The following is a 25,071-nucleotide window of genomic DNA, read 5'->3' as shown; positions in this document are numbered from 1 at the left end:
CGGCGTGTTTTCTTTTGCGTGCAGCCGTAAGTATTATTTTGTGGTTCGTTTCGCACAGTCAGCCAACCAATGGCCCGATAAAGGCAACCCTCGTGCGTCCAAGTGCAAATCGAACAGAAGCGAAGAAGTGCCAGAGAAAGTTGAATAAGCTTTTTGAAGTGAAGATTCGTGGTGCAATTAAGAGATATGTTCTTTTTTTTCAGATTGATATTTGAAAAGCTTCGAGGCGCGCGAATGAAATTTACTTACGACGATCGTCGGTCTCGGAGGCACGCACAGATTCACTAATTGCAGATCATCGCGACCCTCGTGCAGCGTGGCCCTTCCGTTCGACCTTTCCTGAAAGTCCATCAAATTCTTATAATATTGAAACATCAGTCCTTTTTTTGTGCTTTATAGGATAGTCTGGAGAGTTTAAGTCATTCCTCCTCCTTTTAAAATAATTCCTTTTAAAGATGACAGTGACCCAAAGGATAATCGTTAATCGAAGGTTTTAATATTATTTCTCTTCCTAAATTTATATAATTTCTATTAATAGCTTCAGGATATTCTTCAACATATTTTTTTACCCCCTCAACGATGAACAACCACCCCCGCATAATTCTCGCCTGTCTACACGAAATCCTTCATCGAACACTGTTTCACTGTTTCACCGTCGAAAGGATCGGCCAACCCTCGAACAAAAAGGAACCTCTGTACAGTTGATCCTACCTTTTTCTACCTTTACGATTCTAAGGCCCGTGTGTCGGTTCTAGAAGGAGAAGGAGAGGAGAAGAAGAAAAACGATCCGTACGGTCAAGAAAGAGAAGGTACTTGCGGATTCCCTCCAACAGTTGGTACTAATGATCCAACTCGGCGAAGGAACATCGACGGTATCCGGTATCGTGTAACTCGCTAAGTGAAAATACGCGTAGATCCAGCTAAGATACAAGATCGAATCCCTCCTCTGCTCGTCCTGCCAGTCTAGTCCTGCGAGAAACAATAAAAGCAGTAACTGGCCACGGACATAATCCAGCAGGACCAGCAGCCTCCTTCTTGCGTGTCCTTCGAATATAACCTTAGCTCCTCGTCACGCTAACGGATCTCGCCTGAACTGTTCAGTTTTTCGGCTGTACAGCGTGTCTAATCCCAATGCCAGGACCTCGAGATGTCGCAGGCTGCATATGGTCGTTTGACAAAATATCCGTGACGTTGATGGAGGATCAACCAGTCGTCCTAAGCGAGTAGCTTCTTGTATTCACTTAAAGAAACAATTCTTAATATTTGTCTAGTACGGGTATTGCGCGAGCATTTATTTATTTATGACCCTCTCTTGTAAAGGGATCGTCGGAAAAATGCAGGAAGGATTGTTGTTCAGAAGGGACGGGTTCAATTAGTCGGCTTCCAGCAATATGGTGGTCGTTTTATTGACGCCGTTTATTGCTACCTCTTTATTGTTTCTTGCCTTTCGAAGAAGCGCCGTATAATCGTTGACAAAGAGCAGACTTTCTGCTGCGTAATTTATTTCGTTGCGTTCGTCCCGTCGAGAATGGCGGAATTTCGCGTGTCATTCTTTACGCATCAACGTGTTGCAAACATCGGTGCATGAAAGGGCAAACGCTTTCTCCGTCCCTTTTTCTCTCTGTCTCGACTTTTCGACTTTACAGGGTACTGGATCTCGACGTTAGCCCCGGAAAATTTATCTCCCTTTTCTCCTTTTCGAACGGCCAGCTATTGCTAGAGTTTCCCATGCGAACGTAGAGCGTCATACCATCGACACCCTTAGGATGGAAAGAGAGGAACGAGCTGAGGAACAGGAAGGAGGATGAACGAGAAGAAACGAGACGGAGAGAAGAGCAGAGCAAGTGAGAATATATACCTGCTGGTGGATATTAAAGCGAACATCATACCCTCGTCACTTTTACTGGCCCTCTCTCCGTCCTTGTTACTCCCCTTTATTTCTTGTCCTTTTCGCTACCAGACCACGCGTTCACCCTCTTTATCCCGCCCCCGATCTCTCCTCTCGCTCGTTCTTTACCATCCTGCAAGTTAAACACATGGAGAAAAAAAGAGAGGATACCGTGCGCGGCACCAACTGCAAAGTCAAATCCTCTGCCGTTTCCTCTGCCGTTCTTACTATACCAACCTAACCTAAGCCGAAAGAGGGATTCTCCCTCGTGCACTTATGCTGCATTCCAAGCTTAGAACGCTCGTTTCCACTCTCCATTTTCATCGTTCCCGCTCCACGGCCGCGTCGTTAGCCCTAAAAGCAAGCGGTGCTCCCCGCGATCTGCCTCTTACTCGAGGTGGTTGCTTTTAGAGAGGCTCACCTGCTCGATGGATCTTCGCTCGCGACTTAATCCCCGCGATTATCACGCAGGACAGTATCGCAGCTCTTTACTGTCGACGATTTAGTGGCGAGAAAAAGAGAGGAAGGTTGTCTCGAATTCTAACGACCAGTTACGCTTGGCATCGTTAACGTAACACCTTGAAAATTTGTACAACTTTGTGGCAATTTGTATGGTCCGATTAGTTTCGTGCAATTTAACCCTTTCGCTGTGAATTATTTAAATTGCGAAAAAAGGTACACCCGAAGGTACTCGAGAAAAAAAGATTCCGCGACAATTGTTAAGCAGCGTTCCATCGATGAAACGTGTCAGTCCATCATCCGTTTGTCAGCCTCCGGCTGATACCTTTCTTCATCGCAAAGCACGAAACTCGTTATAGTGTTGCAGCTCGATGCAACGGAGTACGGTGGCCACCGTGTGTCGGCTTGCACGTCCGCCTCATTACGTTGATTGCCGGTGCAATCAGAGATCGGTCGCGCGTCTTGCCGCTGGCGAGCGTCGCACGTACGCGCCGCGGCCCGATTCCGCCTGTAATTGCCCGCGTGGCACCAAGTAATATGCGCCGAACAAGGAAACAAAACGAATAAGAAACAGGTCCACGGGGTGTGCGCCGCCTCGTGACTGGAAATCAAAGGCGCAACAAAAGGCGTTGGAAAGTCGCAACATGTGGTTACCGAGGCGGAAACACGAGGCAACCAACCCCCGCTCTTTGGGGTGCCTGTTCGAACTCCATCGTGCTAGTGGTTCTTTATATCCACCAGGGATGTTGTACGGATATTTTTCGTGTTCTGTAGCTGTATAGAAAAGAACGAGAAAGGAGGGTGTGTTTCGGGGTGGAAGACACGCAACGTTCGTTCTGACCCACGAACGTGATGCACAATCAATGCCCGAGGATTATTAGAAAGAAGTTTACGTATCGTTTCTTAAGGAAGTCGGGGTTAGAAGAAAATGGTGCATTATGCAATTCGTGACTGTGCAATTTTGAATTGCACCGGGTCAACGAATTATGATAAATTCAATTAAATTTTTCTCCGATACTGTTTTCTATAAGCCAATTCCGCGTAACACGTAGACAAGTCATTCAGTAATTACTAGGAATTGTCGGTGGAGCGCGACGAAAAAGGTTTGTTAGTCGCTAGATAAATCGGGGAACAAAACGAAATTTATTAAACGTCACCGTTCGAGTTAGCGCTCCGCGAATACCGGGCGGCGATCCTTTCAAACGAGGGAAAATCTAGCCGTCCGATCGGCAATAAGCAGTTCGTTAAAAACTAGTTCTAAATGTGTACCGCTATGAGCATGGATTTTCTTGCAACACGATATTTCCTGATAACGCAACCGGGCTTTTTCAGCTCGGCCAGTTTACCGTACGCTTTAAACACGTGTACTTTAATCCAACGGTCTTGTAATTACGCAGTCAAGTCGATACTCCTACGCGTTCTCTCCTATCGTTAATTCAAGCTTCACGCTTCCTTCAGCCTCTCCGCTCCGCTTCGCCCATTTTTCCCCGGCTGGAAAAACCGAAAAACGATAACCGTTCGTAAAACTAGTTTCACGGGAATTAGTAGTAATCGATTTTCCTCAGGCTCGTTGCTCAACGATAATTTCGATACGACCGTGCCCCGCGAATAATTTGCGACGTGTGTGCACGCCTCTCTAACCTGTAATTACACGATCGTCGCGATAACGTTTCTGAACCTTCTCCAACATTTTTCCCCGCCAATTGAATCGCGATTAAACGTTCCCCCGCACCCTCTCTAACGAAACGGAACGAAAATTTCTATCCTCCGTTATCCGTCTACCTGTTCCACGACAAGATTGAAGAGGGAAAGACGGAGTGAGAGTAAGCAAAATGAGAAAGAAGACTCGCGTGCGAGGCAGTTAGTCGCGTTAGCGCCGCAATGAAAGCGCAACTCGCACCTAAGCGGGCGCAATCAGGACCGATCGGTGCACGCTCGAATGCGCCCGCGTTCAGACCCGTGGCTGATCTTAATTACAATCGCAAATGAGACGGCGAACGGATAATTGCGGCGCATGTCGCAAGTCCCTACAATGTTGTCCGCAGGCTGTCCCCATGCCAGCTAACGAAACACGGACACGTATCGCTCCACGAACATGTTTCTACGGTTGAAAAGTGCGTTCTGGTAATCACCGATCGATCGCTTTTGTTACAATTGGGAGCTGGATTGCTGAATTTTGAAACCATAGATAATTTCTAATATTAGATTTTAAGGGTTGCTTGATGTTTGAAATATTAATGAAAGGAAACGTTACGACGCTGCCTCTTAGCGTTTCAATCTGGAAATTGTGTCAGTGCTAGTTCAGAATTCAGTAAACCGAGGGGAGAAAAATTGGATAAACGTCGCGCGTTGGATAATTATTGGATTATCCCGGTTCTAGCTGCAACTTTCCACCGGTACACGTATACTCCTTTATTAAGTGTACCGCCCGCTTGTGCATTCTAGCGACTGCAGTCGATCGATAGTTCGGCAATGCGTTTCCGTTGACACCCTTCTACGGAATACACAGTTGCAATGGCGCATAAATAATGCTTATATTTAGATCTGTCCCTTTCAACGTAACCCTTCATGATCTCTCCATAAAAAAGACAATTTTTGTAATATTCATCCCACGTAATTTCGAAAAAAAAAAAATCTTTCGTATGAATTTGCAATCATTAGGATTCTTCTCTTAAACACAGGTAATTATTTGATGATTTACTTCGACACATTTTAGCAAAAAGGATATTCCTTCATCAAGAGAGGTATTATCAACGCTCGTTTAAATACTTTCGGTGATTCCACGGAGATTTCACTTCTTCAATGGCCGTAAATCATCGGGCGTGTTCATTGCGGATCTCGTGTTAATAATCCGTTTGTCCGTTCATTTGCGTATTTATTAAATATGTAAATCCCGATAACTTTCCTTTTTTCCCTCGCTAGATTCGATCGTGTTATCGAGACGAAGGCGTTGCTCGATATATTTCATTTGGTAACTGCAGAAATAATCGATCGACAAATGACAAACTTCCGGTGACTATTTTCTATCTGAGCAATTATACAAATCGCGGCTCTATATCTTTTTGTTTTCCAGTCGCTTTAATTGCCCCGTCTCTCTTTCCGATTCGTCCGATAATCTCGCCGACAATTATCGACGTTTCAGACTGTCGTTTCGCCTAGATACGAGCCCCACTATACGAACGAGGCTTTATCTTATCTACCTTGTAAAGCTACTAAATAGATATATGTAGGTAGAAATAGTAGCCCCGTTTTCCCTTTGGTGTCGTGAATAAAAATGATGCAAAGCAACGGGCGACAAGCTCGCCTAATGGACCGCCTTTGACTCCCTGTTCTACATTAACATTCTCAATACGCGTTCCTTGAATGTGATATTCACGCTTAACGTCAACTCTTTCGCATAGAAATAATACGAAGAAAATTGATACAAATATATTTCCTTTTTTTTTCAATTAATTAATTCCAGAGTATAAATTTCTCTTCAGACGTTCCGGAATGCCGTCTCGACGAAATGATACGGTCAATACGTCCTATTCAAACGATATGTTGGCCCACGATTTCCGGGAATAATAGAATACGAAGGTCTCGGTGATCCCTGTTCACCGAAGAAAGAACAGCACGGTCCCGGCCTCGGGTAATGAGTATAATCAAAACGATTTAGTAGGAAAGTAGCCGCGGGGCTATATGGTACACGTATAACCACGCGTGGTCCGTGCAGTTCAATTTGAATTTCCAGCTCAACTTTACAACGACCATAATATCCGGTGGTCACGAAGACGCCATCTGATGGACGACCAAATTGCCGGTCTTCGGATCTTAGAGCTGCCCCTTTTTTCTATTCGTCTCTAGTTCCGCACCTATTGTTCCGTTCGTCTAGGCATCCACGATAGTATTTAACGTGAACCGCTACCGGCAGATATGCGGCAACCGTTCGTTTTATCCGCAGATGTTCAACGGCTTTCGCGAAATTCTCCGATCATCCCCTTTTCAGGCGTCTGCAAAAACCGCAGGATTCAAATGTTCTAGTTGCTAAGTATACGTCGAAATAATTACGGGACCAACGGTCGGAATTTTGGAGAACGATCCGAGATACGATAAATGAATCCTGTTTTCTTTTCGTGGCTGAACAGCACCAGCCTCGAAATTACGATTGGCCAATGCTCGCGCCAAGACGTTAGGTAGACCCATCTCAAGGAAAAATCGTGTATCCTCCAATAATTTCACTGTTGACCGGCTGTCGAGGCAGGACCAGGTATAAGCGCACAGAAAAGACACAGAAACAAAGAAGAGAACGGGTAGGCTCACGTGGGTGAGAGAGAGAAAAGTGGCACGAAGATGGAATTACCTTCTGGTCCAGCGGTAACTGTGTATATATTGGGAGCCGGTAGATTTATGTAGGTGCACGAGAGGGTATTATGGTGGATAAACTACGGAAACCGGTGACCTGTCTGCTGTCGTGGATTCGGATATACAGGGTGTCATGAAACCGACTATAGAACCGAAAACTCTAAAATCCAACGAGAAAAGAATAATACAAAATTATAGAATAAAATCTTTTTCCTATTTTGTGTTATAAAAATATTTTCTTCTATAATTTTATCTCATCTTTTAATGTAAAATTTGAATTTATGAAATTTCGAAATGACACCCTGTATAAGAGTTGGTATCAACGCAGTCCGTCAAGAGATCTTTGTTCTCCATTGGTCCCAATTACAGGTAACCATTGGACGATCTTTGCGGTCCGACCGAGGCAATTAACATTCTTCCGTAGTTTCATCCGTAAACGTTTATGATAATCGTACGATCTTCTCGTTGCGTAATGAACTGGTCGTTCTCCTTCCCCTCTCCGGTTTCGTCCTTTTCCCTCTCTTTCAATCGGCGTGTTTAAATAGCGGTGCATCGAAGGGAAAATTACGGGGCAAGGTGTTATGTCACGTAACTGTAACAACGTCCAAGGGTTCAGCAGCCTTTCGCGAAGCGTACAAGGCGACAGAGAAAACCGTCTCTCGCCGAAGGGGGTCGAGATTATCGTTCGTGGGCTGGAAAGGCTAGGATAACCCGATGAAGGGTTGCTCTTCCGAGCCAGTGGCGCGTGCCCGCTGTTGATCACCCCTTCCACGCTTTATTATACCGATGCAACCCCCTTGAATCACGCCCCGATAGACATTCAGCTGCCGCAAAATTCAGTCATGGACCAACTACAGATTCTCTTAACTGGAACGGATCTTTCTTATCCACTCGGTTCGCTCGCTTTATTAGCAATCAGAGATTCTCGAGTGGCACAAAAACTTGATTAAATACAATAATCTTTGTTGATCTTTACCTGTACCATTGTGGATCAAACTGAGGAGATAGAAACGTTACATAATAATCGCATAATGTATTTATTCTTAGCAAATCTGCTGTTGGTCTGAAGGGTGTTCATAACGGGAGCGTGATTGATTATTCTTATCTTTCCATTAACGAAGACTAGGAACATTTCAGAATTGAAATTTCGCTGGTTCACCACGAACGACGACCTATCCGCGAAACATCGCGCCTGGCACGTGTTCTAAGAAATTCTCACTCCTGTCGATTCGTGCAACGCATCGACACCTGGCCAACCTATCGGTCGACTTAACGGCGAAACAGGGAATAATCCTGGCTGCTTGTATTTCCGCCTATTAATTTTGGTAAGGCGATTGTCTCTCGTTCGTTCGGCCGGTTTTTTCTCGTGCAGTCGCTCGAAAGCCACAGCATGGTAACAGAAGGTAATTCGAGCACGGTTAAACGTGGACCCGGGGAGCAAGAAGTCCCTTATGCTCTCTAAGTACTTAATAAGGTCCGACAAGGGCGTCCCTAAAGCCACTTTAACCGTGTGTTCCCCTTCGGGATTAAGATTCCCGACATGCCGGAAGAAAACGACGCAGGGAAATGGTAATCGGTTTCTAAACCTCTCCTGTCTCTCTCACACCTTCGTTCTTTGCTTAATGTTTATTCGAGTGATTATTGATGCGCTTATGGTATTCTCCGGGAAGCTTATCGGACGTAGGTAATTATGCAGAAGAAGAAATTGAAATTTCTTTTATAACGCATTATAAATGTTAGATTTAAAAAAAATTAGAATTTTGATAATTTTCAAATCATTGGCTGGTCAATTTAGATACACTTCATCGATGAAAGAACGTTGAAAAAAAATTTCCTCCCGGTTGCAAGCAACGCTTTTAATCGCATCTTCTACTCCCGTACACCTAGGACCTATCGTGGGGTCCCATCCGGACTGACCGCATTCTCACCCGCGTGACGTCAGCATCGAAAAAGATCCTCTTTACCGTGAAGCTGGCCAAGGAAACTCATGAATTTGCGTCTGGGCTACATGTCGGTTGGACAGGCTTAAAAAAGATTCCCCGTGTTCGTTTATGGCTGGCTAATTAGATTTTTATCTTCATTAACGGCCCGCCCGACGAATCCAGTCCTGTGAATCGTTTCCTTCGCGGTTCACGCATTGCTCCGTAGCCTGTTTGTACCGGGTGTCCTGCAATTAATTCGCATCGATTACCAGCACCGCAGATAGCGATTTTAATTTATCCTCGGCTCTCGAACGTTGTTACGATATCGTTCATCGTATTCCTTTTGCTTTTGATTCTTGGAGATTCGAAACTTTTATGCAGCAGCTTGCCACAGCACGAGCCTCTTTATCGCGTGGCCACCCATTGAAATTTAATAATTAAACATTTTTTATTTAAGTTAGGAAATGTAGAAATTTCCTGAGTACACTGTTGTCCATGTGAGGGTTAAGAAGCACCTGCACTTTGTCCTCGTTATCCCTCGACATTCGAGCAAAGATGCAGTTGCATTTTATTGCAAGAATGCACCAGCATCGAGCGTCGATCACAAGCGTTTCATACGACCTCAACATCAACCAGGACGCAGCATGTCGTTCAGTAAATAGGTAACGTATCCCGTACATCCCGTAAATCTTCCAGGAACGGACATAAAACGTGTGCGCCTTCTTCCGCATGGGACAAATTCATAGGTGCACTTCGAGATGCGGTTGAACGTAAAACAATTTCGTGATCTTTACGATTTCCTTTTAAATTTTTGCACCTTTCATGGATCGTGCTTTCGAACCGTTCCCCATCCTCTCTTCCTCTCTCGTAGATTCACCAATAGGATGATACGGTCTTGTGACAGGATAATGGAGAGGTGTCAGTGTTTCAGTTCCATCCGCAATCTTACGAGCTCGAAATAAATTCCTAGGTGCCCGGGGAGAGAAAAAGAGAGGACAGGATAAGAAGTTGAAGGAGAAGGGGCAGGTGCGTCCAGTCGAACGGCCTTAAGTTATTCATGAATTCGTTTAATCGGTTTCTGCGCGTAGCCGGGCTATCTTGTTTTCTAGCTTTTTACGTCGGCTCGGTAATCAACGTTAATTCGTAGAAAACCGTACCAGTAACGAGGACTATAAATTCTTTATTAGCAAACAACCTCCCGGAGACTCCCTTTCTCTCTCTTCTTCAACTAATAACTGGTTTAGATAAGTCGTTTCATTTTTATATTTCTGCTTATTTTATAAAGATTATTTCCGTATGAAATCATATCAGCGTTCAAAATTATTCAGAATGTTCAAGTGGAACATTCAGCTACCGTGCGTCGCCAACTTTCCGGACGAATCCTTGGTACCCATAGCAAAGTATAGCACGAGGAATAAGTTGACAGAGCGAAAACTGTCCAAGTCCCTAAGTTGGTAGTTTCAATTCTCACATCTCAGAGTTTAAGAACACTTTGTAAAGGGTTAAATCGCCAAATGTTTCGCCACGGGAGTCTCGTCTCGCTCGATCCGCGACTTCCTGATATACCCAGTTAGCCTGGATCGCGAGCGACTTAACGCGACGGAATTTAAACGACCCTCTGCTCCTGGATCGCAGCCGATCGTGACTGGTGAGAGGAAAAACGGAGAAAGAAAGATCAGGTTATAGTACGCGTACAGAGTAATAAAGATACCGGGGGAATTTATAGAATCATTCTTCTGCTTCGTGTTTCGCTCGATGGCTCTCGCGCCAGGGAACCCGGACAGAAATTACATAATCCGTGGATACCGCGTACGGTAAATTATACTTTTATCGTAGCTCGTGCTGCGCGACAATTATTTCCTACACCAACGACCGCGATCGCTAAATAATTTTCCCTTTTTCATTCGACGATTGCAGCGAACGCAGAAGGAAGCGGTTAAAAAGGCTCGGTGAAAGAGTTATGTTTGCGACGCGTCTCCCTTCGGTTGGGATAAAGGGCCGCCAAAACGAAATGGAGGTCGAAGCAAGCCGGAGGATAATCGATACCGAGGCTTCTTCTACGCGGTAGAATTCAAATGTTTGCCGTTTGGCCGAATTCCATGGGTTCTGGGACGACTGGTCGATGGTTTTTCGAGCGAGCCGTATTGGAACCAGCTTACCATCAGGATCTGCCATTAGAACGAAGTTGAAGGAATGGATTGCACGGTTTTTCGCCTGACCTACATTAATATTCCAGAGTAGAACGTTCAATTGACTGAATTACAATCGGATTCTTCTGCTTTCATTGGGTCTACGTCGAATTTCGAAAGTCAAACAACTAAATGATGCTGAAATATGAATTCCTACCGCATTATGATTACAATCGTTCCTGACTCGACGCAGGTTCGAGCAACAAATGTGCTTTTTATTCAGGGAAGATCCTACAAGCCGGAATAATCCTTCGAACGAACAGGACGTTTCTTTTTTTATTTCTCCCTGTTGTCAGGGCTCAGCTTCCACTCTTTGTAACGTCAGCGCGTTGCACGGCTTCCTAGAAGTTCCTAGAAAGTTATGCCGTGGATTTCAGCGAGCTTAACGACCCTCTGGAATTCTTATTGCCGCAATGAAAGCCGCTTTAGCCGGACTCTCTTCCTCTCTCTCTCTGTCCCTCGATTCTAGGCGATCGAAATACCGCGACGAACGGACGGCATCGCTCTTTTTTTGCGCGCGCGATCACGTTGGTTCAGAAGTCGCGGTTTCTGGGAACAGGGTGGCAGGGCAGCGAGGAATGCGGAGGAAAGGACGAGACGCTGCTCCATATTTATCGTACCGACCGTCAAAGGACTCGCCACTAACGCAAAACCCGGCCTCAACGCGGTGCACAAGAAACAAATCAGTCTTATTAATTAATTTAACGGGCCGAAATGAGCCAAAGAACGACGATTTCGTCGCGACGCCGTCCGCCACTGTCTCGTGTGAACGAAGAAATACGAATTTCTTGGGATAAGATTGAAGAACATGATTCTTTTGAAGAATTCAACCATCAAATGTATTAAGAATCGCCTTCTAAAACCTGTCGTAAATTCAGATTCTATCACCCATGTGTTAGATAATCTCACAGTATCCGTGAGCAGTAAAAAAAAAAATGAATTTAATTAATTAGACCAGGATCGATAGCTTAAGATAATCATTGTAAAAGTAATCAAGCTTTTTTCACCTAATGCTACACGAACCAAGCGCTATCAGGGAATTATATAATGAAGGGTATTTGTGCAAGACCACTGAAAAGCAATAAAACGAATCTCAAAGTATGTTATGTTACGACATTCCACGACACTGCTTAAACGATATTATTTATTGCCATCAGATTTTATAACACAAGAGGATAATTTATAACTTGATCAAGCAGTTGGCAATTAAACAAAGGAAAACAAGTTTGAAATAACATTTAAATAATTTTTGATTTCATCGATACAGTAATTAATACATCCAACTTTTTTAGCTATTCTTCATCCTAATTCGTTTCTTATCAATACTATCAGGGACCTCAGTCAAAATTTTTGACACAATCTCTGAGACAAGGAAAAGGGAACTAGTTTCAAGCCCGAAGGTCTTCTAGCCTCGTAATCAAGGTAGTGGAAGCGAGCCATACACGCTGTTGGCGCACTAATGGTGCGTCTAAGCCAGCCGAAAGGGAACAAAATGAATTTTCGAAAAGGCAGAAAAGAAAGAGATAGGTAGAGCGAAGCAGAGTAGAGTCCTGGGGCTGGGCATGGCTTACAACCGCTTCTTGCTAGAAACGCATGAATAATGCAACAATTGGCCGAACCGAGGACGATCCTTTGTTTTCGCAGGCCCTTCGTTACCAGCCGCCAAATTGCTCGCGAGCTATCCGCCTCGTCTGCTAGTCACCGACCAATTTCGTGCACAAGACAGCGTACACCTTCTCGCCCTTCAACGTCCCTGATCCTTCATGCTCGTCTTCTTTTCGCGAAACCCCTTACGCCCGTAGAACGATTAATAATTACGGTCGGTAGAGGCATCCTCGTCGAAACGTGGCTGCAGCTGCGTTTCACTCGGACAGAAATTGTCCATAGTCGTACGCAGACGGATAATCTGTTCGACGAATTAGATTAGCGAAACCTGCACGAGGAGGATCCACCAGATAATGCCTATTACGAGATGATACCGGTCGCGTGTTTCACGGATTTTCGGTTTTACGTGGATCAACCCATTTGTTGCCGGGTGCTTCCATTAAAAATTGAATCAACGATCAGAGAATTGGGTCAATCCATTGAATTTCATAATGAAATTGATTTCTAGTATCAGATTCCTAAGATTTGGAAGAAGGAAAGGGCGGTAGAAGCCGAAAACCAGGATTCGTCGGAGAATTATCTTAATGAAGTGTCACTAATGTCCACCTTCTGCGTTTCTCTTTTCTCCGGAGATCCTTTCAAAGATCCTTCATCCCTGAACGCGTCAGGTAGCCATCCCCGAACCCTGTGTTCCCGGCCGCGAGCAAAGAGGGCGAACGAAGATTTCCTATGATAAAGCGTCCGTGGAATCTTGAAATGAGGTACACAGGGTTATAGTCGAGTTTCTTTCTTTTCGTTTTTCGAGGCAATCGAAGCGTGTCCATGGACTTTGTGCATCGAACGTAACGATCGGAAGTATGAGAGACAGGTGAAGTAATTGGAGAGAAAATTCAAGTTGCTCGTAGTTCCCATAATTTATACCCTCGTGTAATTATTTCAGAAATCCCTGGAATTCAATTGATGTCATCGCATGGAGATCCGAAAAAAGGGATCTCTAAGAATAATTGAGCGAATGAACACTGTGCATTCCGTGAGAATACGTTCGCACAGGTAGGAGAGTAGATGAACGCGTCTCAGTCTGCGTTCTACGTATTTTTAGCAGAGGTACCTCTATAAGCGTTAAACACACGGTAAAAATCAACGTTCGAGAGCGGGTGGAACCGAAAAACGCCCCCTCATCCATCCTAAAAATCTTTCTCTATCCGTGGATCGACGTTCGGCAGGATAGCACGGTGTTGGTATTGGTAAAAACGTCGGCCACGGAGTGGTACCTGTTTCGATTTACCTGAGAAAGGAACTCTGCTCTCCCTTTGAAAGAGACGGACAGACGGGCAAAGAGAGAGGGTACGAGACTTCTGGACGGACACTTTGGAGGATGGTTAGCGGATAGAAAGGGACGGAAAGTTAGCCCTCCCGATCCCCTGTCATTTGCTACGAGCTTCAAGTCGTGAAGACCTCGAGGCTCGTCCAGCTACGGTTGCGCGGCTTGCATCTACGATTCTCTCTTCTCTCCACCCACTCATACACGCGTAAATCTTTCGATGGTGTGTAACTGGCCGAGCACTGGCATACCTGACCGGACTTGCCATACCCTCCCCCGTCGACGTCGCTCGTCTCTCACCCTACTTACCTTTATACCTTTATACCTGCCAGGAACGAGCCTCGTGCACCGACGCGAAGATACACGCGTCATTAAATAATCCCGGGCCGACGCTCATCAGGATCTTTACGAGGCGAAATAATATTCGGCCGACCGTCCTGCGGATAGCCGCGCGATATTTTACGTAAGGATCCTTCGAGTCCTCCTTCTTTCCGTCTCCTTCTCTCCTGTCCATCTATCGTCTCGATCCTTGTTAACTTCCCTCCTCTACTTCCATTACTTTTACATTTTATTTTTCATTTGTCATTGTATCAGGATGCTCGGTGTATCACGCGAACCGCAAAGATCATCCTTTATTCGTGCCAACCGCGAATGACTAAAAGGAAATCGAGTATTTTTGGAATTGGATGATCGAAACGGTAATTGTTATTAGGTCATCTCATCGACTCCTGTCGTAATGTCTCTAAAAAAAATATTTAAAAGCGGATTCAATATTTTATTCCGTACGCGAATATAAAAAAAGGCACGAACTTATGGGACGACCTAATATTACCTAGTGTCGAGAATAGTTACGGTCGATATTATGGGTATCGAAGCGTGATAAGAGGGATGAATTAATTATCGATTCCTAGACCATTGTTTTTTTAAATCCCACGCGTAGTTAGGCTTTCTGATGCTCGATATCGATACCGTGCTACGTAAATAAGTTTAATTGCCCTCGCGTTACTATCGTACAGATAGAACGAAGAGAAATAAAAGGAATAAACAGCGTTGTGCAACTAATCCACCAATAACCCAGTCCAAGGCGAGAGTAATGATTTATCGTTCGATGCAGGGAGCAAACGGAAGTTCAGTGAGACGTGACGGTGAGTTTATCCCGTGAGTTATATGCTTTTTCAACGAGGAAATAACGTTAAATAATACACACAGCTCGCTATCGACGATGAAAAACTAATCACTGACAAGTTTAATTTATTAAAGTTTGAAATTTTCGTTTTATTCAAACGTGGTGTGCACGTTTAGCGCAAAGGATTAATATACTGAAGAATTATTTCTAAAACAACTTTCGTACGGTTCCCCGATATCAGAGGATATATTTTTAGCCCAAAAGCAATGTAACGTCGTTGCTATCTCGTTCAATAAGAATCTTCAACGAAACTGTCCGCCTTTATCTAAGTAATATACCCTTCGAACGTGGAGGCAAGAAATCGAGACACGATTCCCGCGGTTATTTCCATATCGCGAAACCTCAACATCAAAATTGCATTTACACCGGTGCGAAAGCTTCGCAGGTATTATTCCGCGTTCAGCCGGATGGCATTCCAGACGGACCGGAAACTCCAATTTCTCGTGTCGCGGCACCTGCGCTCCGATAATTATTCCAAGACCGCTCGCCGGCGTTATCGAATACCTCAAACCACGGCGTTAACTTCTATTACGCCTCGAACTACAGATCGACCGGTCGAATATATACGCCGACTCGGCCACTGACTACCAGAGAAATTCCTGGCTCGCGTGTTTCACGCGACTCTTGTCCGCAAACAATGCTCGATCTTCGTGGATCTTTCCAATTAAGCGGCCAGTCGGAGGTTCGTCCGATCAGGTGCAAAGGAAGAGAGGGTGCGCGAGCCAGCGAGTGTTCGTTTCTTTTTTTCTCATCGCCAAAGGGCAAACAGGGGAAAAGGGAAGTCGCGGAGCCTCGAGGGATCTCCTCTTAGAGGATATGTTTTCAAATGACACCGAAAGTCATGGCTTTTAATACCAGCCTGGCGACACTTAGCTAACACCCTTCCAAGAAAAATAAAAATTCTGCAATTTTGGAGGCGCGCGGACGCCGTCTAGTCTCGTTTCCTTCTCCTTTTTTCAGCTTCGCGACTAATTCCGCAGGTGTACGCGGTAAACGCAGCCATCGCCGTCGTCGCCGACGTAGGTTCGCGCCCGGTCCTTCGCTTCGAGCGTCTGCGATCCTACATTAGCAGCCGTATTGTAACCCTCCGCTGCGTCTGTTTGCGTGCAGGCCGAGGGCGAGGAAGGGCGATGGAGGACGAAGGACGCAGGAACGTCGGCTTAGAAACGTGTTTAAGGAGCGCCGTTTGGAGGGAGGAAAGAAAGAGTGTAACTATGGCGTGCTGTAACAAAACACAGTCTAGAAGTGGACCGAAAGCCTACCAGGCTAGGACAACAAAGGGCCGGGTCTTGCCTCGCGATCACGTCCCGTACCTCCTCTCATATACTGCTCCTTTGCCTCCTTTTTATCCCACGTCCGCTCCGTTCTTCCCTCACCACCTACGTTTCTACGTTCCATTCGTTTTGTAAGGGAGGACCAGGGAATTTGTCGCTGTATCCTTTATCGCAGCGATCTTTCGCGGCCTTCGTGACAGGATAAAAATGATGACCCGATCGACGACTCTGTTTCGAACAAGAAATGTCATTTTTCATAGGAAAATCCTGGAACACTGTGTTTACAGGTAAAGTGATCTGACCAGGCTTCATATGCGGTCTTCGTTGATTTTAACATTTGGTAGAGCGACAGTTTAGAACAAAGGAACGTTTAATTACTATCGCGAGGCAACGAGACGCGGATTCCATCGCGGTGAAAAAGATCGACCGGTTTGGTAGTAGAGTCGCGGAGCGCACCACGAGCGGTCCATTAACAATAATTTCGACGGTGAATCGAGCGGTCCTATCCGAGCGAAAGACACGTCTGAAGGAGGAATCCTTTCGTCGGCAAAAAGGAAACGGGAGGATAAAGAAAAAAAGAGGAAAGAGGAAGGGAACGCCTGTGCAAACCCGTTTGGCCGTTAGCAGACTACGGGCCAGCACGCTCCGGCTCGCATCGGGACGATCGTGCCGTGCTCACGGCTAAAAGTCTGCTCTGCTCTTTTGCTCCTGCCGCCTTGTACACTGACCTATATTCGATGGAACCGGGTCTGGAGACCCGTGCAACCATCGAAGACCCACTAGCCTGACGAACTCCTCGAGCTGAACTCTCCTCGTTTGCCTACACGCGTCGAGCTGATATCGATCGACGCTCCGAGCAACCGCGTCTACCCTCTCAACGATGAAACGGTTTTTGTTTTTCACCAGGGAAAATTTATCGCAGTGTTTCCACGTGAACCGGACGACTACGCGTGCCTAGTTGCATCGAATGATGCAGTTAGATCGATGCAGCCCGCAGAGGCTGAACCGAGGAGGAGCTATTTACGTGGTCGGTGCTGCTGAATCTTTTAGCGTGTGACGCACTTCGACGGCTATCTAGTACGCGATAATCGATCCCAGACTCCGGCCAGATGAGATCTGCTGATCGAAGAACTTCTTTGAGGTCCGCGTGGGTGGTAGGACTCGTTCGCGATAGCGAATTATCTTAGAGGCAAAATTAATCGAATCTTCATCATTCTTACTGCAACGCTGATCTTGCAAATTTATACGTTGCGATAATGAAACTTTTCATAAATTTTTATGTAAAGTTCGAAGTAACCTACGACGCTGGTCGCCGTTAGTTTCACCGGATTTTTCTCATTTTCCGGCGAGCTAGAGAATTATTTTTCTTAACGGTTACCCGTCCCTGAGTTTAATGAAGAAAAGCGTGAGTTATAGGGCACGTTGCGTTGCGAACAAGCATAATGCCAACAGCCAGTGTTCCTTCGTCTGTAGTGCGCAAAGTTTTTAACAACGACAGATATCCACAACGATTCAACGTTTACGAGGGGAAAGATATTACACGCTTTGAAATGAACGACGAGGCGCCGTTGAAACGAGGCCACCGGGTATCTCGATTCAAACAGCAATTTTTCGCCTCGCTTTCCATATCGCGTTTGAGCCTTGATTTTCAGTTTCGTTAAACGTCCTGGGACACTCGAGGCGACAGGATATATCCGACGCCGTGGATCTGGGTCAAGCAAGGATCATCCTTGTCACGGTTCTTCTAACCTGGATTGAAACACCAGGCGAGGAAAACTTGATCGATTTTTGCGGCCAGAGAAGGCATCTCGGGATTCAGCGACGAGTGCTTTGATTGTACACAATATCGACAAACGAAGGGACATCGGCTTTGGATTTCATGGAATAAGCAATTTCCACTGAAAAGAAGCGGATTATAAATATTTCTCGGAGGAATTCTGAGTTGACACCAGTTGGAAAATACGTTATTTCTCTTCCCTGGAAAACTCCTTCAAAATAAGAGACTCTTTCGTTATGGAGTTAATATTCATTAGTCAACGAAGTTTTATTCAACATTATGCACTGGCCGCGACAGGAGGTGGAAAATGATATTCTATCCAAGCACTCCGTGGAATCAACTAACAATTGAGTGGAAAACGGCGAGAGTAAATAATGGCGTAGATGGGTGGCTTGAATATGAATGTAACGTATCGATGCGCGCCTTTCATAAATATGCAAAATTTTATTCGCATTCGTCGCACGCTCGGTGCATCAACCTGCGCTTCCGATCGAGCTTGAAAATTTTGAAATCGATCATCGATTATCGGCTCGCAATCCCAGCTGTCCCAATTTTCCAAACGACAATACGGTATATGAATTTCGAAGAATGATTTTCAATTTCTACAATTAATCGTTTGCCTCGCGAACAACGCCGACGCGTTCCGGCAATGAGAAATGATCGATAATTGGCCGTGCACACACGGGTGCAGGAAAGTCTCGATTAAGCTCGCGCGATTATCGGGACCGATAGTTATATAGCTGTGTTTTAACGCACGCCCGCTGATTTGCATGATTATAGGTGTACGATTATAAAGCGTGGAACACGGACGCGATCGAGATAACAGAGGAACCCCAGGTGATAAATACTTTGGTGATTGATACCGGAACCATGCAAAAGAATATCGATTAACACGTTGGCTGGCGTGAAGATCGTCCAATGCCTCGAATTTAATATAACAGAATAATTAAATGACAATTAAAAAAGAAAAAAAATTGTCACCATTGGTCTCACATTATTGTCAAAATGTCAACGAAATGGTTGTAAAGCGATTACAGTTAATGCAAATATTTGCTGTTTCGTAAATGTTAATAATTCTGGACGTTAAACGAGTCTGTTTTCGAGCGAGCTGGCACGCGTAATGAGCAACATGTTGTAAACTGATTTCCATACCGAATGGAAAGTAAACGAATAAATCAGTTCAATGTGTGTCCAGGTTGATTTTCTTGCATCATCGCGCGGACAGCTTGCAAGGTAATACAATTCATTAATGTCTCTTTATTGCCTCTGCGCCTGTTACAATTAATCCTCGCAATGGGCCTGTCCAAATTGAATTTTTTTTTAAATAAAATACAGAATCGTAAAAGAGAGTGGCAAGTTTAAAATTGTCACCCGTGAAACGTGTTTTATTTCACGTTATTTTAAATGTTTATAGAATCGCGTGTACAAAGTGACAGACCAATGAATTTCTTTTTCATTTTTAAGTTCGTTGCAAAACTGCATTCGATTTGGCTGCATTACGAAGGATAATTAAAAGCTTCCGAACTCGTTGCCCGAAACGAGCGTGGGGTTACTTCAACGACACTCGGTCGGTCCTCGTCGTGGGACCGGGTAGAACCGAGTAACGCTATTAAAATCTTTTCAGATCGACCTTGGCGAACAAAACGTGGCCCAGTTTCCTGTGTCTCTCCTGTGCATCACGCCACTGTTCACCGGCGCTAAAAAAGAAGCGTTCCAAAGAGGCTCGATTCCATTTTCTACCCCATCATCTCTCGTGTCTGTCTCATTAGCACTTCTGACCCTCGAGAGGATGCGCGATTGCGTCGGCAAGAAAGCCAACCCAGCCGACCCAGTGAATGCAGCTGCAAATGAGAGGCACCGACCATGCTCTGCGGTGTTCGCTTCTACGAACTAGCCCCTATGAAAGATGCAGAGGAGCTAAATGAAGACCGTGGTCACGGAGGATAGCGTGGGTATATCAGGGAGGACGAGCAACGAGAACACGCTTTGATCAGACACGTCGTCCATCTTTCATTTTCTTTCGTTCAACCGTTCGTTCCTGCGGTATTCAATTCTTTCTGGAGCAAGTCGAATAGACTTTCCCTCCTGGTGAACTAGTTTCCTAGAATTCTCTGCGTTACGTGTCAGACACGTAGGTCGTTCAAATATAAACTAGAATTGTTTTTTTGTTTTAATTTTAATATTCTTCTCTTATCACGTTGTGTTTCATTTATTCGATTGTAAATGATAAATTAACACCAATTGGGCAAGTCAGCATTTGCATTCGGCGGATTATTGCGTGCCGTTGCGCAAACGACGTGGACGTAATACCTTCGATGGTATAAATTACGACAAAATTAGCATCGAATCGTGTGCCATATAGAAAATAGAATTTCCGTCGGGTAATCTTACGCAATACAGAGTGGGCGAAATATTAAGGGAAAAATATTTCAAATGGCGATTTGTACCGAGACTTCTCTTTTGAAGCTTTCTGCGAAGCTTCCGGAACGCGTGGTTATTGCCCCCTGAAATTTTCATACCTGACGACGCGTTCTGCAACATCCATCACCCTCTTTTTACCCAATAGAAATGTCTCGGAGAAATTCAAAGTGAATTTTTATCATACAAATAACCTCCAATTTTGTAATATTGCTTCTTTACATAGAAAGGACAGATTTGTGATGAGTAAGTTGGAATCTTCAAAGTAGAAATTATCTTTATTTGCATTGTTCGGCATTTTTTTCTTGCAAAGGTTCAAAGATCTCGTTATCAGTCGTAGGAGATAACACGGTTAAACACGATGCAATTTGTCTTAGAGTGATAATAGATAAATCTATGTACGTGCACATAGATCATATGCATTTATCGTACAATTCATCTTGCGTTCCCTTTCGTAAACTCTCTACGCAACCAATGAGTTACATAAATTTTATTGAATTCGATATGTAACTGCGACCGTTTGATAACCGCAGTCTTTCGTTACCTCACCACGAAACCTTGGCCTCGAGACGGAATTAAACAACCCACCCTTTTGTGACACTCTTTTGCTTGCTCTCTGTCGGATCTTCTTTGAACCTACCCCGATAACAGTATCTATATTATCACCCCCTCGTGCCAATCGTTCCTTACAGTACTGTCCATGAAGGAGTAAAAATATAACACTTGAGACTAAAAAGATGTGTCTCCAAGTTTCATGAAAATCAGAGGAAAATAATTATCAACCCTCGTAAGATCGATGCGTTTCATCAATCACATCGATCAGCAATCAGACTCACCGGGTTGTTGGTAAGTGCCGAGGTGGATGCAGCGGTGGGATGGTGATCGTAATCCAGGTACTCGTCCCGATGGTGTCTGCCGGAACCGTGTCTCTCCCTGTCGTCCCTAATGTCTCGAACGTCCCGGAGGTCCCTGATATCCCTCAGATCCCTGATGTCGCGCAGGTCCCGAAGGTCGCGGAGGTCGCGCTGTTCTCGGAGGTCGCAACGGCTCACGTGGTCCCGTTCACCGCGAAGCTGCCTCGACATCGCCGTCAGCTCCTCCTCCTCCGAGTCGAGCAGCAGCTGTTCGACTCCACCGCCACCTCCTCCACCACCGCCTCCGCCACCTCCAGCACCACCTCCGCGTCGGGCGGGATAACGTCGGAGGTCACACCATCCTACCTCCTCCTCCGCCCCTCCGGCGACCTCGCCGCGGGGCAACCGAGCCGTGCCTGGGGCCCTCACGACCGATCTGCCTCGAACCTCCTGCCCCCGCGGCCCCCCGGGGGGCTCCACCACATCACACCCAAAGGCTACGCTTCTTGGACCCCTCACGACACGACTCTACTGCTTTCACTAACCCCTTGCCACGCGATCACCTCCTCGCGAGATCCTTTTCCTCGATTTCTCTCGATCCGATGTTTCGCGGCTGGCGGAGACGGAACGGTGATGGACGGACCGGAAGTAGCGGCAGAGTGGCGGCTGAAGATCTCGTGGTTCGCTGAATGTTTCGAGTGACTCTGTAAACAGAGGCAAGTGGTTAACGTCATCGTTTTTAATCTACCCCAGACTCTGAAACGCTTGGCAGAAGATGGTTGATCGGCTGAAACTATTCGGGATGAAGTAATTTAATGTAGATCAACGGTGCATGAAAATGTCATAAATGTGTTTTTTGCACGAAGGATGTCGAAAAACGAATCTACAGTTTTCGCAGACTTTGGTACATGGTATTACACTGGCGCAACGCCGTTGCCATACGTTGCGCCGGTTAATTCGATTTAAATTTAGTGAATCAAGCAATTTTGACACAGCTACACGTGTTATATGCCGCGTTGTCCCAGCTCGCGATATACCCAACGTTTCATCGACGTCCTTTAAAGTTTACATTTTTTCCTCTCCATCGCTCGCGTTCGCGAAATCCTATTAACACGATCATCGTATTACGTTATAAATCGAGGAACGGAATGATTATTGTGCTTCCATGAATCGTTACACAATGACAGCCCTTAAATTTCAAATACAATCACCATGCTGTATTTATTAAAACAAATAATACGTATTACAAAATATCGCGAAAATTCACACCCGACTAATTCACACATCGTCGTAATCATTGTAACGATAGCGTGACCGATATTTGTACGTCCAATTGACTGTCCTTAATTAAGGTATCCCCAACCGGGAGGCGTAATGTCAGTTGATAGTGATTGACGCGGACTCCACTCTGCCAAGGTCAGACTGTTCGAATGTTATGGCTGTTGTGCACCGTTACCTTGACAAGTTGATCCGTAAATTGACGGTGATATCGAAATGCGGATCGCGGACCAGCAAGGAACGTCCTCGGAGCGAAAGAAACGACGCGTTAACTGGCGTAAAATCAAACGATAAACCGGTGCGTAAAGTCGTCCCCGGCGCGCCAGTCTATCGAAGGAGAGAGGGTGGCAACGAAGCTCACCCAAGGTGGGGTGAGTTGAGGTTAGGTCACGCCGCAGACCGCGAATGTAGGGTTGTGGGTCGCGCCCGGTCGAGCTCAGCTGCGCTGCGACCTAAAGGGGTTGCGGCTCGTCACTGGTCAGACACGCCAGAGACACTTGACTATTTCCGTCATTTTTCTACAGAAAAAAAATCAACCCTATCTCAGACACCCCTTCGTCTTCCCTCTACATCTCGCTAAGCGATTCTATAAAAAAAGAACCATGTTACGTGACAGTAGGATGTACCGTCACGAGTCAGATCGACCGTCAGACGCGTCGATCCACTCATCGAGCATCGCAACGATAACGTCGCTTTGTTTTTACAGATAATTAATTTCTTCAAATTGCAGTGTACAAGGAAAGGATTGCTCTAGCCTGGAATACATGAGACGATTCGAAAGAGACACACAGTCGAATTGAATTTTGGATAAAAGTTCAGGGTAGACAGGTGATCAGAACATACTTACCAGTTTCTGTTCGACCCGGAGTACTCGTAACGCGTCCTTTCCAGTCAAGAGAGGAACACACCACTCGGACCACTTTCGCGCGCGGCTCGCGTTCACCGTGTATCGAGCCAGACCGTGTGACAAGCAGCCGTCCAAGAGCAACGGGGTTTCTCGTGACGGGAACTGATTTCCGCGTGGACGATCGGCGGCAAGAAAGTGTGCACGACGTCGAAACGACGGTGACGGTTGGGGCCGTGCTCGCGTCGACGGCTGCTGCTACCGCGGCTCGCGCTACCTCGGCCAGTCTCGGTCGGCCTCGTCCTTTGTCGGTGTTACTCGGCTCTTGTGTCGTGACGTCGCGCGGGGACGCGAAAAGCCCGGCGATGTTGAGTATCGATCACATGCGCCAGCGCACGCGAGCTACGCTGCGGCGCGTCAACACGCGCCTTTCTCGACTGGCGTGAGGGTGCCAGACACGTGGTTACGTGTCCGTTCACCGATCATTCCTGTCCCGATCGTGCATCACGAACACTTTCAATGGATCATCGTCAACTAAGTCAGAAATGATCCGCCTCTATCGAAGATCGATGAGTAAGTAGCACCTCGGTGGAGATGCGCCGGGGATCTTCCGGGATCGCGGAGTCTAGGTGTCAAGGGATGACCTTGCTGCAATTGCATACATTGCGACAGTTGCGTCTGAGGGCCCGACAGATGGTTAGAAAGAATGCATGCGGCCAATTGACGCTTCCAGATTCACGCTGGCGGTAAATTATCGAGCGGCTACTGTATATCCCATAAGTAGTGAAAGATTTGTGCGCAAAATAGAGTGGGTCTAAAAAAAACCTAACGGCAAATGTTAATTCATTTGTCATCCAAGCCATAGATTCGAATTGGGGACAATCTCGGCATACCAACTTGAAACGACGCGCGACGTTACTCCTGTTATGACACGTTTCAATTCCGAGTGGTCGAACGGCATGTGACAGAACAATTGAAACAAATTGCGTTACGAACGAATCGTTTCGCTTATCGTTCAACGTAGCTTCGTTATCGTGGAAGCCGTTGCGCGAAGCCAGTTTCGAAACGACGATATGCGTATGTCGTTAAGCTGTTTACCGCCAAGCAGTCATTAAGAGCGACGCATTTGTTTAATTACTCGTTATTAACTTACGCCAAATGCCACGGGCTAAGCTGACTAAAACTAGACTAATTACACGGTGTTGCAATTAGTAGAACGTAACATATGTTCGTGGTTTCAGTTCATAAACGAATACGAAATTTCACTTAAAACCTATTTGGGGCAGTGGTATTTGAAACTCGTGGCGCTTCGCGAGTGGTATCGTGCGGCTACCACCCCAATCACCCGCGAAACACCCCGACATCTGACGGAGGGTGAAAGAATCGCGACGAAAGAAAGCCGTCTCGCGAAAGAGGAAATAGTCTGCAGTTTTCTACGCGAGAGAAACTACCCTCTTTGCGATTCCACCCTTCCCTGAAGAGCTCTCTTTACCGACCTTCAGTGATAACACGGAGGTGGCTGAAACGACCCCTACCTTTCGATAAAGATGCGCCTACTTTAGACGAATAGCTATGGCCTGGTCAAACTTTATTGATCGTTAAACAACGTGCCCGTAGCGTGAAGAGGATCGCTATGCAGTGCTGCGTGCTGGTGGTTAGTATCGGAAGTCACTCTTTTCGAGCGGTAATCGTTGAAATCCAAGAAGAACGAT

At 45.8% G+C, this 25,071-nt stretch overlaps 1 protein-coding gene across 2 annotated transcripts; it reads right to left on the bottom strand.

The window, feature by feature from the left end:
* Positions 1-2,860: 2,860 nt before the first annotated feature.
* Positions 2,861-24,760, bottom strand: LOC117603313 (uncharacterized). Of its 2 annotated transcripts, none has more exons than XM_076688079.1 (3): positions 23,363-24,760; positions 21,220-21,941; positions 2,861-8,858 (listed from the first exon to the last, which is right to left on the bottom strand). In XM_076688079.1, exons 2-3 carry the CDS (start codon positions 21,466-21,468, stop codon positions 8,772-8,774), a joined length of 336 nt encoding a protein of 111 aa, XP_076544194.1. In that variant the 5' UTR covers positions 21,469-21,941; positions 23,363-24,760; the 3' UTR covers positions 2,861-8,771. The 2 variants fall into 2 exon arrangements, with proteins under 2 accessions (XP_076544194.1, XP_076544193.1); XM_076688078.1 differs by lacking the exon at positions 2,861-8,858 and adding an exon at positions 8,880-21,019 and having other exon boundaries at positions 23,363-24,759.
* Positions 24,761-25,071: the final 311 nt, after the last annotated feature.

Source organism: Osmia lignaria, chromosome 4, assembly GCF_051020975.1.
Source record: "Osmia lignaria lignaria isolate PbOS001 chromosome 4, iyOsmLign1, whole genome shotgun sequence".
Classification (NCBI taxonomy): Eukaryota; Metazoa; Arthropoda; class Insecta; order Hymenoptera; family Megachilidae; genus Osmia; species Osmia lignaria.
Note: the sequence above shows the minus strand (reverse complement) of the source record. Positions and strands in the feature narration are given on the sequence as shown.